The sequence below is a fragment of the Crocuta crocuta genome, unplaced genomic scaffold (genome assembly GCF_008692635.1).
Source record: "Crocuta crocuta isolate KB4526 unplaced genomic scaffold, BGI_CrCroc_1.0 scaffold30, whole genome shotgun sequence".
NCBI classification, from domain to species: Eukaryota; Metazoa; Chordata; class Mammalia; order Carnivora; family Hyaenidae; genus Crocuta; species Crocuta crocuta.
In genome coordinates, this window is record NW_027528345.1 from 11,929,908 (window position 1) to 11,945,202 (window position 15,295).

A 15,295-nucleotide genomic window follows, 5' to 3' on the forward strand; every position below is an offset into this window, starting at 1 on the left:
GGCCACACTAGCTCCTCCTCCAGCGCCGCCTTAAGTGCGCCCTGACCTGCCACATCGGCCCACTGCACCGGCGGCCCGCAGTCCACCATCTTGCTCGTCACCAGCTCCAGGGCCCCCGGGTCCACACCTTTGGGCGGCTCTCCCGACGGCACCCCGAAGACCCCGCGGGGGGCCGGCGCTGGAGCGCGCTCCGGGAACTTTTCGAAGGTCTCGAGCTGCGGGCCGTAGACGGGAGAGCCCAAGACCTTGAGGGGGACGCCGCCACCGTACTTGACCGACGCCTCCTCCGCGGCTCCCGGCGGCTTCGGCCGGAACCCGTTGCCCCGACAGTCGCCGTTGTCCGTTCCGGGGTAGGAAGTGCCGTCGGCCGCCGGAGCCTTGGCGGGCTCGTAGACGTACTTGCGGTAGCGGCCCTCCGCGCCCTCGTCGGCGGCCTTGCGCNTCCCGGCTAACACCGGGGAGCCCCCGAGGCCCCCGGAGCCGCCCCCGCCGGCCGACTTGGTTCCCGGGAGGCCCTCGTGGAGTGAGGTCAAGGGGTAGGGTGGCTCCGGCCCTGGCCAGGGCTCGGGGTCCCCTTTGGCGCCGTTGAGGAAGGCGGCGTCGCCATAGCCGCCCAGCGCGGGGCGCTCGTAGGGCGAGTCCAGGACCCCTGAGTACTTCTCCGCGTAGCGCTTGAGGAGGTTGGAGGCTGTGAGGGCAGAGATGTCGTCGTGTGCCCAAGCATAGTGGCAGCGCTGGCGACCCCCAGGGGGCAGCTCCAACTTGTGGGCCGGCGATGGGGTAGTGGAGGAGACGTCCAGGTGCTGCTCTGGCCACTGGTTGAGGGGCTGGGCGTGTTCCGGTGTCCAGTGCATCTTCGACAGAGCTGTGGGCGAGAGGGAGAGAAGCGCCTAGAGAAGTCCCGCAGAGCCTCAGCGCACCCGCCAGCCCCGGGCCAGGCCGCTTCGATGGCAGCTTGGGACGGGCTGCGCTCCACCAACCACCCTTCCACCCTCCGGGGCCACCCTTCTCCAGGCACCAGATACACAGTACTTGCCTTCCCCGGCACGTTCCAGGATTAGAGTTCTCTGAAAATACCTTCCTCCGAGAGATTTGGAAACGATGTTTGACCCTAACTTCACCTTAGAGGCACTACTATGATGACTTTGTCCCAGCCACATAAGCGCTGCCCTCTAGGGGCCTTACTTTCAGTCCCAATGTAGTTGATGGGCTGTTGATGGGTGAGAAACCCCACCGCTGGGCATAGTCAAACCCAGGTGGGGCTCATTCAGTGATACCTCTTTGCTGCACACCCACCAGGTGCAGGCAGGACAGAGGCACTAGTTTGTATAAGGATGAATGGCCCAGCAGTTGGGTGCTCTGTGCACCTCAGCCCTCCCCGGGATTCCAGGGCCCCCTCTGGGCCAGAAGTCAGAGATTGCAGTGTCTGTAGGCAGTACCTCATGGTCCTTGGGAAACCCCAGGGGCTGACCCAGAAGCATTCCCTTCCTTTCCCCTTAGTTTCTTTCAGTCTCTGCTGGATGAAGTCCGAGCACCTGGGTTCCAGACCCACCTCTGCACAAGCTGGCTCTGTGCCCAGGTGGGCGCTGCCCTCTCCCTCATTCCCCAAATGAGTTTCACCACAGTGCAGAAGCGTTATTTAGAATAGACAAATCATATTCCAGAGAAGAGGGCGGGACAGTTAGTACACGTCATGGAAAGCGGGTCACAGATTTGTTTCTGAGCTTCCCAGTAACCAGATAACAGGTTGCAAGATAAAAAGCACTGACCATACTCAAAAGAAGCAAAAATGTTCCGGAAGAAATCTCGGAACATTTTTTTTCATGGACCTCAGGAAGCGGACCTGCGAGATGTAATAAACAATGTCCTCTTAGCCATGCCATAAGCATGGCAGAAATGTCCCACAGAAGTTTCTTAACCCCAGCCCTGAGCACCAGTCAAGGCATGAGCCAAACACTGGTTGGTATTCAGGGCCCGGGGGAAAAAACTCTTTACAGGCACATGTCTCCAATGGGCTGGCCTGATCTGAGGACTAAATTTCAAAGGTGAAATGGGCCCATGGCATGCCAGAGACCGTTTTTTGAGAAGGACTGTTTCTCAAACCTAAGTGTTTGATAAGACTGTTAAGCTTACAGGTTCAATATTCTTCCTTCAAATTTTTATTGAGCGAATACTAAGTGTTGTGCTAGGCAGAGGGGCAGATTGAAAGATGATATGGTGGTAGACAGGTAGACAGCATCTTTTGTGAGGTGGGAAAATAGAGGTGTATGCCAGCGGCTCTGGGGCTCAGGGAAATGTGCCATGCCTGGCTAACGGGACCTCAGCAGGGAGGAGGTGTCTTTACTGGACCTTGAAGGGTGAGGGACCAAGTTGGCCAGGCCGGCTGGAGGGTTCTAGCACAATGCATTCAGAAAGCCAGGCCTATGTTAGTTAGCTTCCACGCCCTTGTCCCTTCCTCAAGACTCTTTACTGCCACCTTCCAGAAAATTGTCATAATCTACAAATGTACTGTCTTCACAGGGTGAATCATGCCCCTTCAGAAGGGCTCATGTTCAGTGGGCAATGTGCATAACCGTACACTGCAAGCCTGGGGGGAGTACAAAGGAAGGTTGGGTCACCAGAGCCTTGGAAGTGGGCAAATGTGGGGGGAGTGGTAGTAGAGGCTGCAGGTCAGCAAGCGACTTTGGGGTTCTCCACCGTTGCCCGCCCTTGCAGCCGCCTGTGGACGGCACCATCTCTGTGGATCTCACTACCTCCTATGGCTATAGGGCCTACTGTCAAACGGGAGGACACTGTTTGAAAATAAAACTATATTCTCATCCCCACTGCTCTAAGGCAGGCATGAGCCATAGGCATAAAGCTAAAAAGGGAAGTAGACTTCTTTGAGGTGGAGGAGATCCTGGCCACCAATGGCAAGAGGTTCAGAGCAGAGACGGCAGACCTGAGTGTGAGGTCTCTGGAGGGCAGATCTGCAGCTCTCCAGCCCCTGCTGAGAGAGGTCTCTACAGAACAGAGTCATTGCCTAATGTCAGAAGGGGTAATTTCCTGGGACAGCAGAAATCACAGGCGGTCCTGGTTTGCAAGGTTATACGGCGATATGACATCAGAATTCTACAAATGCAAATACTGTGTTGTGACAGGGACCCCAAACCTTTTATTTTCCTATTCACTGTTATTTGTGCTCTGCCTTCTTAATGTGGAGAAAGGAGACTTGACCTTGATCACACTTCCCCTTAGCATGCGGGGGAGGGAGGGGGGGAACATGACCCCTCTCAGAAGGACAGAGACACAGTAAGGACAGAGACACAAGTCTGGATCTGGACTTGTCAAAGACTTCCTTCACCCCCTGCCGGACCCTCTGCTCTCTGCTCACCCCACCCCTCACCATCTGTCACATGCTCTCTTCCCAGTCCCTCTCAACTCCTGCCCTGGCCTGCAGCAGTCTCCACTCAAGTCCCCACCCTCAAGACCAGCATACTCAGGCCCTGGTCACCAGCGAACCGCTCCATCTCAGCAATTGTGGACTCCGGGAACCCACGTCCAGCCCTCCAAACCTGCCCCCACAGCCTCACACCCACTCTCCCGGGCTTCGCCCTTTTAGGAGGCTCCTAGCCCCTCTCTAGAGGGAACCTGTCTAGGTAGGTAGCTCATGCCACCTACCTAGTTGCCCCCCTCCACCACCTCAGATACTGTCCCTTCCATTCCAGGTAATGGAATTTTAGCCAAGGGCACCGCTGCCTCACTTCTGGCCTTCCGTTTTCAGCTTTATCTACAGCCACTTCGCAATCCAGCAGGGACCTTGTCCCCGTCAATGAATTACTCCACCCGCTGACTCCCTCCCCACAGCAAGCTTAATTCTTTCCCACCTTCAAAAAGCCCTCCGGGACCCTAAGCCCCCGCTAGCCACCAGCCCATCTCTCTGCCCCTTCTCCTTCGCATACGGCCTCTGCTGAAGGTCCTTTAGACCACTCATTGGGGAGCAGGGGACTGAGCCAGCAGGTTCTGCTGAACTTAGTCACATAGACTGCATCTGGAGACTTCTCTCATCTCTTTCTAAGAGGAGAACAAAGGTCTGGCCACAACCAAACCGCCCAAGGGAGCAGGCTCAGTCAACCAACCCGAGGAAAATGAGGACAGAAATGTGCAGGGGCGCCTGCGTGGCTTACTTGGTTAAGCATCCCACTTCAGCTCAGGTCATGATCTCACAGTTCGTGGGTTCGAGCCCCAAGTCGGGCTCTGTGCTGACAGCCAGCTCAGAGCCTATTTTGGATTCTGTGTCTCCCTCTCTCTCTGACCGTCCCCTGCTCACACTGTCTCTCTCTCTCTCTCAGAAATAAACGTTAAAAAAAAAAAATCAGAACAGAAATGTGCAGGAGGGGAAGGAGGTGAGGCTGCCTGACCCGCACACAGGCTGAGAGTGCTGGTCTGGGTGAGCCTGAGGATGCCGCCGCATGCACGAATGCACGTGGGCCCACGTGCACAGACACATGGTCTCAAGCTTTAGGGGCAGTATGAGTTGGGTGCCTCCTGACACACCCATGCCCACAACAGCCTTGACTTCCTCCCTTTCCTGACTCAGAAGGGGTGGGAGGAGGACAGGGGTAGACCATACTGTCTCCCTTCCCCCCGCCCCAGCCCAGTTACAGCCCTCCTTCTCTCACACAGAGACCCTGGGCCTGCGCAGGGCCCAGCCCGCAAGCTCCTGCCATTCAGCCTCCTGCACCTGGATGGTTTCCTTCTAGGTTCATAGGCCACACACGAGTGCCGTGCATCAGCAGAGGTGGAGGTAAGGAAAGGCCCCAGGGACCTGTGGTAAGTGCGCGCTTTGAGTCCGGGAGACCTGGGTTTGAATCCGAGCTCAGACACTGTGTGACCCTGAGCAGATTACCTGACCTCCCTGAACCTCTCCACCTGTTCAAGTGCATATAACATATTCTTTGAAGGGTGGCCACGAAGATTTAAAAAGGTAATGTAGAGGGGCGCCTGGGTGGCTCAGTCAGTTGGGTGTCCGGCTCTTGCTTTTGTTCTTGCTTTCCTCAGGTCAGGATCTCACAGTTCAAGGGTCAGGCCCTGCATCGGGCTTCATGCTCACAGTGCAGAGCCTGCTTGGGATTCTCTCTTTCTCTGTCCCTCTGTAGCTCAGGTGCTCGCACTCTCTCTCTCAAAATAAATAAATGGACATTTTTTTTAAAGATGATGTATATAAAATATATATGTCTCATGTAAGGTACAAAATAATTTGATAAATGGTACCGTTAAGAACCCAGGCAGTGGCCTGACATTGCTGAGTGACTCAGAATAACCCCTAGGGATTGGAGGAACTTGGGAAAAGTTCTGTGAGGGAAGCTCCTTCCAGCTCTGATATGGCGGATTGGCCCTTGTGCCATCCTCAGCCCCTGAGCACTCCAGCACGAGGGGCATGGCCAGCCCCTTGTCTGTGCCTTCCATGCATTGTCTCACGTGGCCCTTACAATGGCCCTGTGAGATTACTACTGTTGTCATTGTCCCCCACAGATGAGGACACCGAGGTGCAAGGAGATGAGTACACCCCAAGGTCACACCGCTGTTACATAGTGGAGCAGGATTCAGACCCAGCAGTCTGGCCACAGAGCCCAAGCTCTTACTCTTGGCTGCACTGCCTCCCTGGTCTAGGCCTTGGTTCTCACAGCCAGAGAAGAACCTGACCCCATGACAGCCATTATCGTGCTCATCTCCTTGGTCCTGTGGAAGCCCAGTGCTGTGTTTGCCTGGGGGCCTGGGTACGCCTCACAGTGCTGTGTATTTATCCTTCAAATCCAGCTGGAATCACCTGCCCACTGGGGGGTCCCAAGTCTCCTGTGCTCCCCAGCAGGAAAGGATTCCTGTCCTCACCACAAAAGAGCCCAGGAGAAATGGTCTGGTCTGTTAGAAGTACTCACACCCCAGGCTAGGCAGACAGGTCTTTGGGTCTGCGACCCTTCCCCAGGGCTGTAGGACCCNCGGTCTGGTCTGTTAAAAGTACTCACACCCTGGCAGACAGGTCTTTGGGTCTGCGACCCTTCCCCAGGGCTGTAGGACCCTAGAGGAAAAGAACTCCCTGCAGCTGCGCTGTCTGGGAAATAAGGTCAGGACGCTGTGTCTCTGCAGCCACCTGAAGGCCAGGGGCCCTCCTCCCCGTAGGAGGCTGGAATGCCACCGGACTCCAGCCACAGAGTGCAGCCTTCAAGCTCACAGGTGCCTAGTGAGTAGTAATGGCAAGAATTACTGGATAGAAGGGTAAGCAAAGAGTCCTTTAAACTCCTCCCCTTGTTTTTAGGAAATCTTCCAGGGTGGATGAGAGACGTGATCGGGCCTTCGCAGTTGGTCCCGAAACCCTTGGAACGCCGTAAGTGTAAGAGCAATGGGAGCACCTTTCCTTATGGAATGGCGTTGCCTTCAGTCCCGAAAATTGCTTCAGAGCCATGAAGCCAAAGGGGGTGGGTTACTCAGAGCCCCAAGGTAACCTAAGGAGAGAGGCCGGTTGCCCGAAGAACAAGCCTTGATTAGAGGGTTGTCACTTTCTTTTTTTTTTTTTTATTTCTAGGAGAGAGAGACCGTGTGAACAGGGGAGTGTCAGAGAGGGAGTCACAGACTNTTACTGCGACCAAGGCCAAGGCACCTAGCGTCTCTAAGCCTCACTTTGTCCAGGCGTCAAAGGACGGTTGAGTGAGGCAGTGGACGGCAAACTTTTCTCCCACCAGGAACCCTTTGAGTCAATTTTATACAAGATGCAGTGGAGGGGACCCCAGCCACGCAGGGCCAGCACCCCCCTCCAACACCATAAGGAGCTGGAGCTTACAGAAATTCTCGGGATTCCGGGATCCCGAATGCCATTACCCATGGACAGGGCTGGGGGCAGGATAGGGAGGAGGGCAGCTGTGCTGCGGCTCCAGACCTGAGTGGGGAAGGCACAAGGCCGTCCTCAAGCTCCTCCGGGCTCCATTATCTCAGCCTGGGACAAAGGGGCCCGAGTGGAGAATCCCATTGTGGGGCCGCCTATGGAAATCTCATTAATCTATTCACCACGGCTCCCACAGGCCTTTTGTCCCGGGCTTTTTGTCTCCTGCTCACAACTGGTGCCCCCGGGGGTCTCTGGCCGCCTGGCAGAACTCTAAACTGGACTGTCCCCCCCCTCCATCCACTGGGCCCTGCCCTTTCATGCCAGCCCCCAATTACTGCAACAGGAGAGGAGAGGGAGGGGCGATGAGGGGAACCCAGCGAGGACTGGTCACCTCCCGCAGCCTTGCACCCACCACAAGTCCTCTGCGCCAAGGCCAGGCCAGAGAGCGCCCCTGACCCTGCCTAGGGAGCCCCTCGGAGCTGGCACAGGGCCTGGCATGGGCAGGGCTCAATATAGGTTTAAGGGATGAGCCGAAGGAGGTCAGAGAGGCGGCTGCCAGACTTCGTGTTGCAAGGGCTGCAGCCTGTTGTCCTCAGCTCCACGGTCACATGGAGCCATCAGGCACTTCATGACGCCAGTGGGCCAAACTGGCTGTTAGAGACGCAGAATTGAACCTAACTGTGACCCATCCTCCGGGACTCTATCTCTAACAGGAGAGAGAAGGTAAAAGCGGTCATGGCCAAAAGAAATAAAGGGAGGGAAGAAAAGAGAGAAAAGAAAAGAAGGAATTTGGATGGTTCAGAGACAGTTGAGGCTATCTGTGGCAGCCAGGGGATCACGGCAGCACTTCAGTGTTTTATTTATTTTTGATAGACAGCATGAGCGGTGGAGGGGCAGAGAGGGACAAAGGATCTGAAGCGGGCTCTGCCCTGACAGCGGCAAGCCCAATGCAGGGCTCAAACTCATGAACCATGAGATCATGACCTGAGCCGAAGTTGGATGCTCAATCAACTGAGCCACCCAGGAGCCCCTCAGGGCAGCACTTAAAATGCATGTGTGAGGTTGGAAGGCTCGGGGTCTGCATGGACTTGAGGCCAGTGAGAAGGGGACCTGAGCTGAGCAGGGAATGCTGGCACATCGGTTCAGCCCTCACTCACTGCCCACAGGGCCCCACCTAAGTAGACAGTATTTACAGACCACAACACTGAGTCCCAGGGAGGAGATGTAGCCTGCCAAGGCTCAAAGGGGCCGCCTCCGTCTGGTCCGTGTTTTTCCCACCTCTACAGGCTGTGGTCAGGCAAGGATGTAAATCGGGGAACAGGGATTGGCTCTCAAGATCTGAACTCTCCCTCCCTGTCCCCAAACTCAATCCCGGCCTGGAGAATGGTAAAGAACTTACAGCTGGTGAGGGCAGGGGGAGGCCCACGGAAAGATGAGGACTGGAGCACTCGCTGTGAGCCCGAGGGGTGGGAATGGTGCAATTCCCTTTGTGGCTCAGGGCAAGTTCTGGTCCTCTCTGTTTACCGTCGGTGGACAGCACAGGCCTGTCTGATACCTCAGACCCCTTAGTGCAAGCCAGATTTTCTCTGCACACACAGGGCCTACAGAAACCTAGAGAAAATCAGCACTGCTCGCTCAGGCCTCCAGACTATTGCCCACACAGTTGCACCTGTCAGAAATGCCCTCCCTCTGCCAACGCACCCTCTCCCGTCCTTCAGGGCCATGACGGGGGTTCGACTTTTATACATCCTCCCTGGCCACTCCCGGCCTACAGACCCTTTGCCTTCTTGGGTAAGCTGGATGAAGCCGCTCTGGGCAGCAAGAACAGAGGACAGTCCTCCTCTGTGCACGGATCCCATCCCTGTGCACGGATCCCATCCGTGCTGTCAGTGCTCAAGGCCACTGTCCCCTCCATTCTCCCCCCACCCACCCTAGAGGATCCTCTCATCAGCCCACAAACATATTGTTATTTCTCCCATTTTAAGAGGGGGAGAGAAAAACCTCAAAATAATCTCTTGACACCTTCTAGCTACATCCCATTGCTCTCTGCTTCCTTTTTTACCAAAACAGTGTAAGAGTTGCCTGCACTACTATTTCTGGTTCCTCCCCTTCGGTTCTCTCTTGAATGTGCTGTGTCTCGGCTTTCACACCCAGCACACAGCCACCCATGTGCATGGCTACCTTGTTAAATTGGTGATCAGTCCAGGGGCGCCTGGGTGGCTCGCCCGTTAAGCGTTTGACTTCGGCTCAGGTCATGATCTCACAGTTTGTGAGTTCGAGCCTCATGTCCAGCTCTGTGCTGAAAGCCCAGAGCCTGGAGCCTGCTTCCGATTCTGTGTCTCCGTCTCTGCCCCTCCCCCAGCTCATGCTCTGTCTCTCTGTCTCAAAAATAAACATTTAAAAAAAGAATATAAAAATAAATAAATTGGTGATCAGTCGATCATCCTTCCTTCCTGAAACTTCCTTACTGGGCTGCCCACCCCCCCCTCTCCTCTTCAGCCTGTTTTACTGCCCCCCCACCCCACCCCCACATACACACAGCTTGAAGAGCCCAGGCCTCTGTCCTCCAAGCCTTCTTTACACATTAACTCCTTGGAGACCCCATCCAGTCCCGTGGCCTTGACCAGTGTCAGTACACTGAGGATTCCTAAACATGATGCTCCCGCCTAGATTCTCCCCTGCGCTCCCCACTGGCACACTCAGCCTTCTTCCTGACGTTTAATTGGCTGACATGTCCAGGAATCAAACCTCTGACTTCCTCTCCTCACCATCTCTTCCCTTCCCCCCGCCCCACAGCCGCCCGCTGTGGATCTTCCCTTCCCTGTCTTCCGAGGCTCACGAACTCCAGACCGGCAGCTTCATCCTTACTACTTGCTCAGGCCAAGAACCCTGGGGCTGTCAGTAACTTCTCTCCCTCACACCTCAGACCGGCCAGCTCAGCTCGGCCCTTGCTTCAAAATCTAATCAGAATGCAACCATCTCTCCCCCGGGTGCCTGCGGCAGCCTCCTGTCCCACCTCCCATCTCTAGCCGTGTCTCTCTGTTCTCTGTGTTCTCAGAAGAAAGGCCAGTGTCCCAGGGGCCTGGCTGGTGCAGCCTGTAGAGCATATGACTCTTGATCTTGGGGGCTGGTCTCAGGGTTGTGAGTTTGAGCCCCACACTGGGGGTAGAGTTTATTTTACAAAAATATGCCAGCGTCCTCCCGGGGGCCCCCCAGGTCCCGGTGATCTGCTTCCCCTTAACCCCCCTCTGCTCCGCTCTGGCCACACTGGCCTCCCCACACAGGCTTGCTCCCACCTGTACTGGCCCGTACCCTCAGGTGTCTACAGTTGTCACTTCATCTCACCCTGTCCCCTCAACCTGTTGTTCTTTGTGGCACTCATCGTAATCTGTCCTGGTTGCTTTACTGACCCCACTAAAAAGTTCCTTGAGACCAGGGAAACAATGGTGTAAAAGTGCCTGCGGGGGGCGCCTGGGCGGCTCAGTCAGTTAACTGTTCGACTTCGGCTCAGGTCATGATCTCCCAATTTGTGGGTTCAAGCCCCGCGTCGGGCTCTGTGCTGACAGCTTGGAGCCTGGAGCCTGCTTCAGATTCTGTGTGTCCCTCTCTCTGCACCTCCCCTGCTCACACTCTGTCTCTGTCTGTCTGTCTGTCTGTCTCAAAAAGAAACATTAAAATAAATAAGATTTTAAGAAAGTGCCTGTGCTGCTATTTCTGTTTCCTCCTCTTCCATCCTCTGTCCCCAAGCACCTAGTACAGTGCCTGGCACACGGTAAGTTGTGTGGTTTGTTTGTTTGTTTTTTAAGTTTAATTTTGAGAGAGTGAGAGAGACAGTGTGAGCCAGGAAGGGCCAGAGAGAGAGGGAGACAGAATCTGAAGCAGGCTGCGGGCTCCAGCCTCTGAGCTGTCAGCACAGAGCCTGACACGGGGCTCAAACCCACGAACTGTGAGATCATGACCTGAACCAAATTCAGACACTCAACTGACTGAGCCACCCAGGTGCCCCACACAAAAAGTTTTTAATAGACTATAGAATGTATGGAGGGATGTTTGAGCCAATAGATGAACAAAGAGGCCGGAAATTGCCTCTGTGTCAAAAGAAAGAAAGAAAGGGTAGCCACATCCGAGCCCACAGGAGAGGATGAGGGCGGCAGGAGGGAAAGCCAGGGGACCCCTCAGGAGTGGATAGGGAGAGGGGGTCCGGAAGGGCAGTCTGTGAACACTGGCAGAAAATTGGCAACCCGATCTGGCTGGAGTTGACGGGCACCCAGCTGAGCCCCCCAGGGACCCCACCTAGCCTTTTCAAGAAAAATCCTCCTCTCTTCCCGCAGTCGGGCCTCTGGGAGAGGACAAAAGGGGCACTGGAATTCCCATCAAAGGCCGCCGGACACATGGTAAAGAGATCAGGACCCTTGGGATCCTGCTTCCTTGAGGCAGGGAGGCCTCCCCGCCAGTCTGGCCCCTCTCTGGGATGAGAGGTGTGTAGGGGGGTGTGCTCTGGCCCTGGACTCCTCATATGTCAAATGCCAAACAGCAGGAGGTCGGCCAAGCCGCCCCCATCTGGGCTGCGTGTGTGCGCACACACGCACTTGGGGGGAGGGGAGAGTGCAGAAATCCCTGCCTGTGTCCGCGGTCAGGGCCACAGACAAGCTGCGGCCATCTGTTGTCCTCTTGAGAGGCCGGTGCAGGGGCCCAGCATCCTTGAGGGCAGGCCATCGCTTTCTCCCGGTCTTCTAGTGTTTGCAGGGAGCTTTCACAGTTACCGTTTGGTCTCACCCTCACATCTTCCCTGCCAGATAAGCATACTCTCCCCATTTTACAGAAGACGAAATGGAGGCTCAGAGAAAGGGAGCGATTCTCTCAAGGTCATAACAGCTAGTAAGAGAGGAAGCTGGAGACTCTCAGCCCATTCTGCCAGCCCCTCCCAACCCCAGCCTTGACCAAGTTGCCTGGGTGCCAAGCACTCAGGCACAGCCCTTCCATCTGTGCCTGGCTCATTATTCAGCTCCAGTTCCAGCCCGCCCCACAGCCTCCTCTTCCAGGAAACCTGGAGGACGTACACCACCAAGGAAGTTCTGAAGATGCCTCTAAGTATAGAGCTCTATACAGCCACTCCTTTCCCGGCCTGGGCTATTGATCTGTCTGGCGATCTGTTGGTTTGACCCCCTCATGTCTGAGGACCTCTTAAGGGCAGTGCAGCTACGCACAGAAACAGAGGATTCCCTAACCTCTTGGGGTTCACCCTGGGTCTGGGGAGAGAGCATCTCATGCTGGAAGGAGCCCTACCCAAGGTCACACAGCCAGGAAGGGATTTGCACCCAAGAGTTTGGCTTCAGCCCCTGAACAGGGCCCCGAATCCTGTGCCTGCTGTCCATCGCAGCCACTAGCCACAGGTGGCTATTCAAATTCAAATGCATTACAATGTATGAATTATTTTTAAATGTAAATCATTTATTATTTCTTGATTATTAACATAAAAATCTATTATGAAAGTTAAGTTATATTAAAATTTCAGTTTCTCAACTGCTCTTGCCAACACCCCAAGCGCTCCACAGTCACATGTGGTAGTGGCTGCCATCTTGGGCGGTACAGCCACAGCACATTCCCATCACTGCAGAAGGTTCTATGGGACAGCACTGTCCCAACCCCAACCAGGGCTCCCTTCAGCCAGGGTGCTTTCCACTACCGCTGGCACATCCAAAGCTTTCTCTTGAACTTGAATGGAGTCTCCCTTCCTAGGGCCTCCAGGTAGACTTTACTGGGACTCAGACTCCTTTCTTTAGGATTCCTGGGAAGTCTTCTGGCTAGGCAGGGCTCCAGCGGCCAGGGAGGGCGGAGTAGCTGGACCAGTCCCTCCCCACCAGCCCAGCCTGTCCCGCCTCGCTGCCCTCAAGCTCAGGCCAGGAGAGGAGGGGCAGGCTGAGGAGGAGAGGACGATAGGACAGGACAGTTTGTCATCTGGCCCTTTGGGCTGCGCTTCCTTCCCTCCACCCGCCTCAGCTGCTCAGCACCCCTCCCCCTCGCCTACCATCCTCATCCTCATCAAATCCCAAGGACAGATGGGGGCCGGCTGCAGGAAACGTGACCACAGTGAAAGCACTCTCAAATGGCAACAGAGTCTGGGGGTCACAGCTGTGTCCCCCGAGGCCTGGCCAGTCCCTCATGTCCGGCCTCTGCAGGCTGGGGCTGGGGCCTGGGCTACAGCGAATTTCAGGGAAGGGGGCAGATCCTTGGGAATCTTAGGGGGAGGTTTAGGAGTCTGTAGGTGCTGGATTATTCCAGCAGACACAGCCCCAGTTAGAAATGCAGTCCCTCGTGTGGTCACTCATCCATCCAGCCATTCAGCACACCCTGAGCTAGTCCCCACCACGTCAAGAAGTAATAAAAGGATGTAAAGATGGACAGGTGGGCTCCCCAACCAGCTTGACCAGGTAGTTTGTGCTGGACTTAATCCTCCATCCAGGCTAGATGAAGATCCTTTGTCTCTGCCCAGTGGTCTGAGCAGGATGGACAACCTCCCCCCACCCCTCCCCTCAAACAGGCGCACATGCACACACACACACACACACACTCCCAGCTGCTGCCACGAGCCCCCCCTCCCATGGTCTCTCTGGCCAATCACAGCACTGAAGGGTAAGTCCCATAGCCCAGCAGCCCCCAGGGAGTGTATTAGCACATTTGAACCGCTCAACCTGCAATGACAAAGCCTGGGGCCTTGGGAGGAGACACAGCAGGAGGGGTGGGGGCCTGTGGGGAGCTTTCCTCCCTCCCCTCCCAGGGGAAAGCTCAGGAGTAGATTAGGCATTCTGGGGCACAGAGGAATTTGGGGGCCCCAGCTCCAGCAGTGAATAAGCGATCCATAAAATCCCAATTTACACACTCACTGATCAAACGGCCCATCTACTACCCCAGGAGGTTGGGGGTGGCTGCTGGGCCTCCCCACCTCTTGCAGAAGGTCCTGGGGAGCCTGGAGCAGGACCCAGGACACAGGCTCCCAGTGTTTTATCTGCAGACTCGGTCCCACCCCCAAGCTCCTGCAGGGGCAGCCTGGCCCCGCCGATCTGGCTGCCTCTGGGGGAGGTGGCTCGCCTGGCGGCCATCTTTGTCTGCCCTCTGTGAATAACAGCTATTTCTCTCAGGGGCTGCCAGGGCTGACATCAGTTTCATCAGAGCTGCTAATCACTTTTCCAGCTCTGAAACTCTCCTCCCCGCCCCTTTCTTTCCAACAGCCCCTCCATGTTTCCTCTTGGCCTTACTCCTGGCGCTGGCGCTGCTGGGCATGCTCTGATTCCTTCCTTCCACCGCCACACCTCACTCCTCCCCCTGGCTGGGACCGCCACTCGAGGGGGTGGGCACCGGTTCTCTATCCCTAACCAGTCTCCCTGCATGCATCAGGTAGGGAGAACTAGCCTAGTGGTTACCCTTGCCCCTTCCCCCCAAATAAACACGATTTGTCTTCACCCGCCTAAATGTTTGCCTCACTTAGTTAAGGCTGCCTGGGATTTTAGCAGCAGAAGACCATTCTCATTCACAAACATCCTCTTTTATTTATTTTTTAAGTTCATTTCTTTCTGAGAGAGCAAGTAGGGGAGAGGCAGAGAGGGAAGGGGAGAGAGGGAGAGAGAGAGAGAGAGAGAGAGAGAGAGAGACTCCCAAGCAGGCTCCGCGGCACTGTCAGTGCAGAGCCAGATGCGGGGCTGGATCCCATGATCTCATGATCTGTGAGATCATGACCTAAGCTAAAAATCCAGAGTAGGATGCTTCACTGACTGAGCCACCCAGGCGCCCCACAAACATCCGCTTTTAAACCCCACATATCCCTGGGAGCTTCCGGGCCGTCAGCCACTCTTAGCAAGGCTGGTTGGCTCTGCCTACCGCCTGCTAGAGAGGAGCTGTACTGAGCAAGGACAAGTTTTCAGCACATTTTACAGTGAGCCTTTAGGGCGGGGAATTGCTTTAAAGGTGGCGCAGCCCAGTGCCACACCCCCTTCTCATTACCAGAGCTACTTGGGGTCCCTTAGCTGTGAACTTCAACTTCTGGGCCCAGGGGACAGGACAGGGAAGGAGGGAGGGGTCACCCTATCCAGTGCTTTCCAGAAGGCTCAAGAGGTCAGGCTGTCTCCCAGGGGCCGCCGCATACTGGACTGGGGCTAGATCTCCACGATGTCCTTCAGCCAGGGCGACAGGCTGCTAGACAAGGAGTGTGGCGCCAAGTCCGTCCTACAGCAGGACTCACTCCTTCCCTTCCCCAGCCACCCTCACCCCACTCTCCTCACCATCATGGGCCGCCCCAATGGACCCTCGAATGCAGCCTGGACCCATTAGCAGCTTGAGTCAGGCAGGTGTCTGAAAGCCAGTCTGAAAGGCTGACCCAGGGCAGGGTCCCTACCCTAGCAAGCCTGGGGTGTCCATCTGGGGGTCACGGCCTCGCCCACC

General features: G+C 55.8%; 1 protein-coding gene and 1 long non-coding RNA gene across 3 annotated transcripts in view; one reads left to right on the forward strand and one right to left on the reverse strand.

The window, feature by feature from the left end:
* The window catches only part of FIGNL2 (fidgetin like 2), a 3,067-nt gene extending 2,213 nt beyond the window's left edge, over positions 1-854 (reverse strand). The window contains exon 1 of the mRNA XM_077753675.1: positions 4-854. Within this exon, the coding sequence (XP_077609801.1) occupies positions 4-854 (851 nt within the window). The remainder of the gene's footprint in view (positions 1-3) is intronic.
* Positions 855-4,669: 3,815 nt separating this feature from the next.
* Positions 4,670-6,612, forward strand: LOC144222890 (uncharacterized). Of its 2 annotated transcripts, none has more exons than XR_013332499.1 (3): positions 4,670-4,786; positions 6,296-6,364; positions 6,563-6,612. It is a non-coding gene; the product is annotated as an uncharacterized LOC144222890 (long non-coding RNA). The 2 variants fall into 2 exon arrangements; XR_013332500.1 differs by having other exon boundaries at positions 6,296-6,370; positions 6,563-6,605.
* The last annotated feature ends 8,683 nt before the right edge of the window (positions 6,613-15,295 follow it).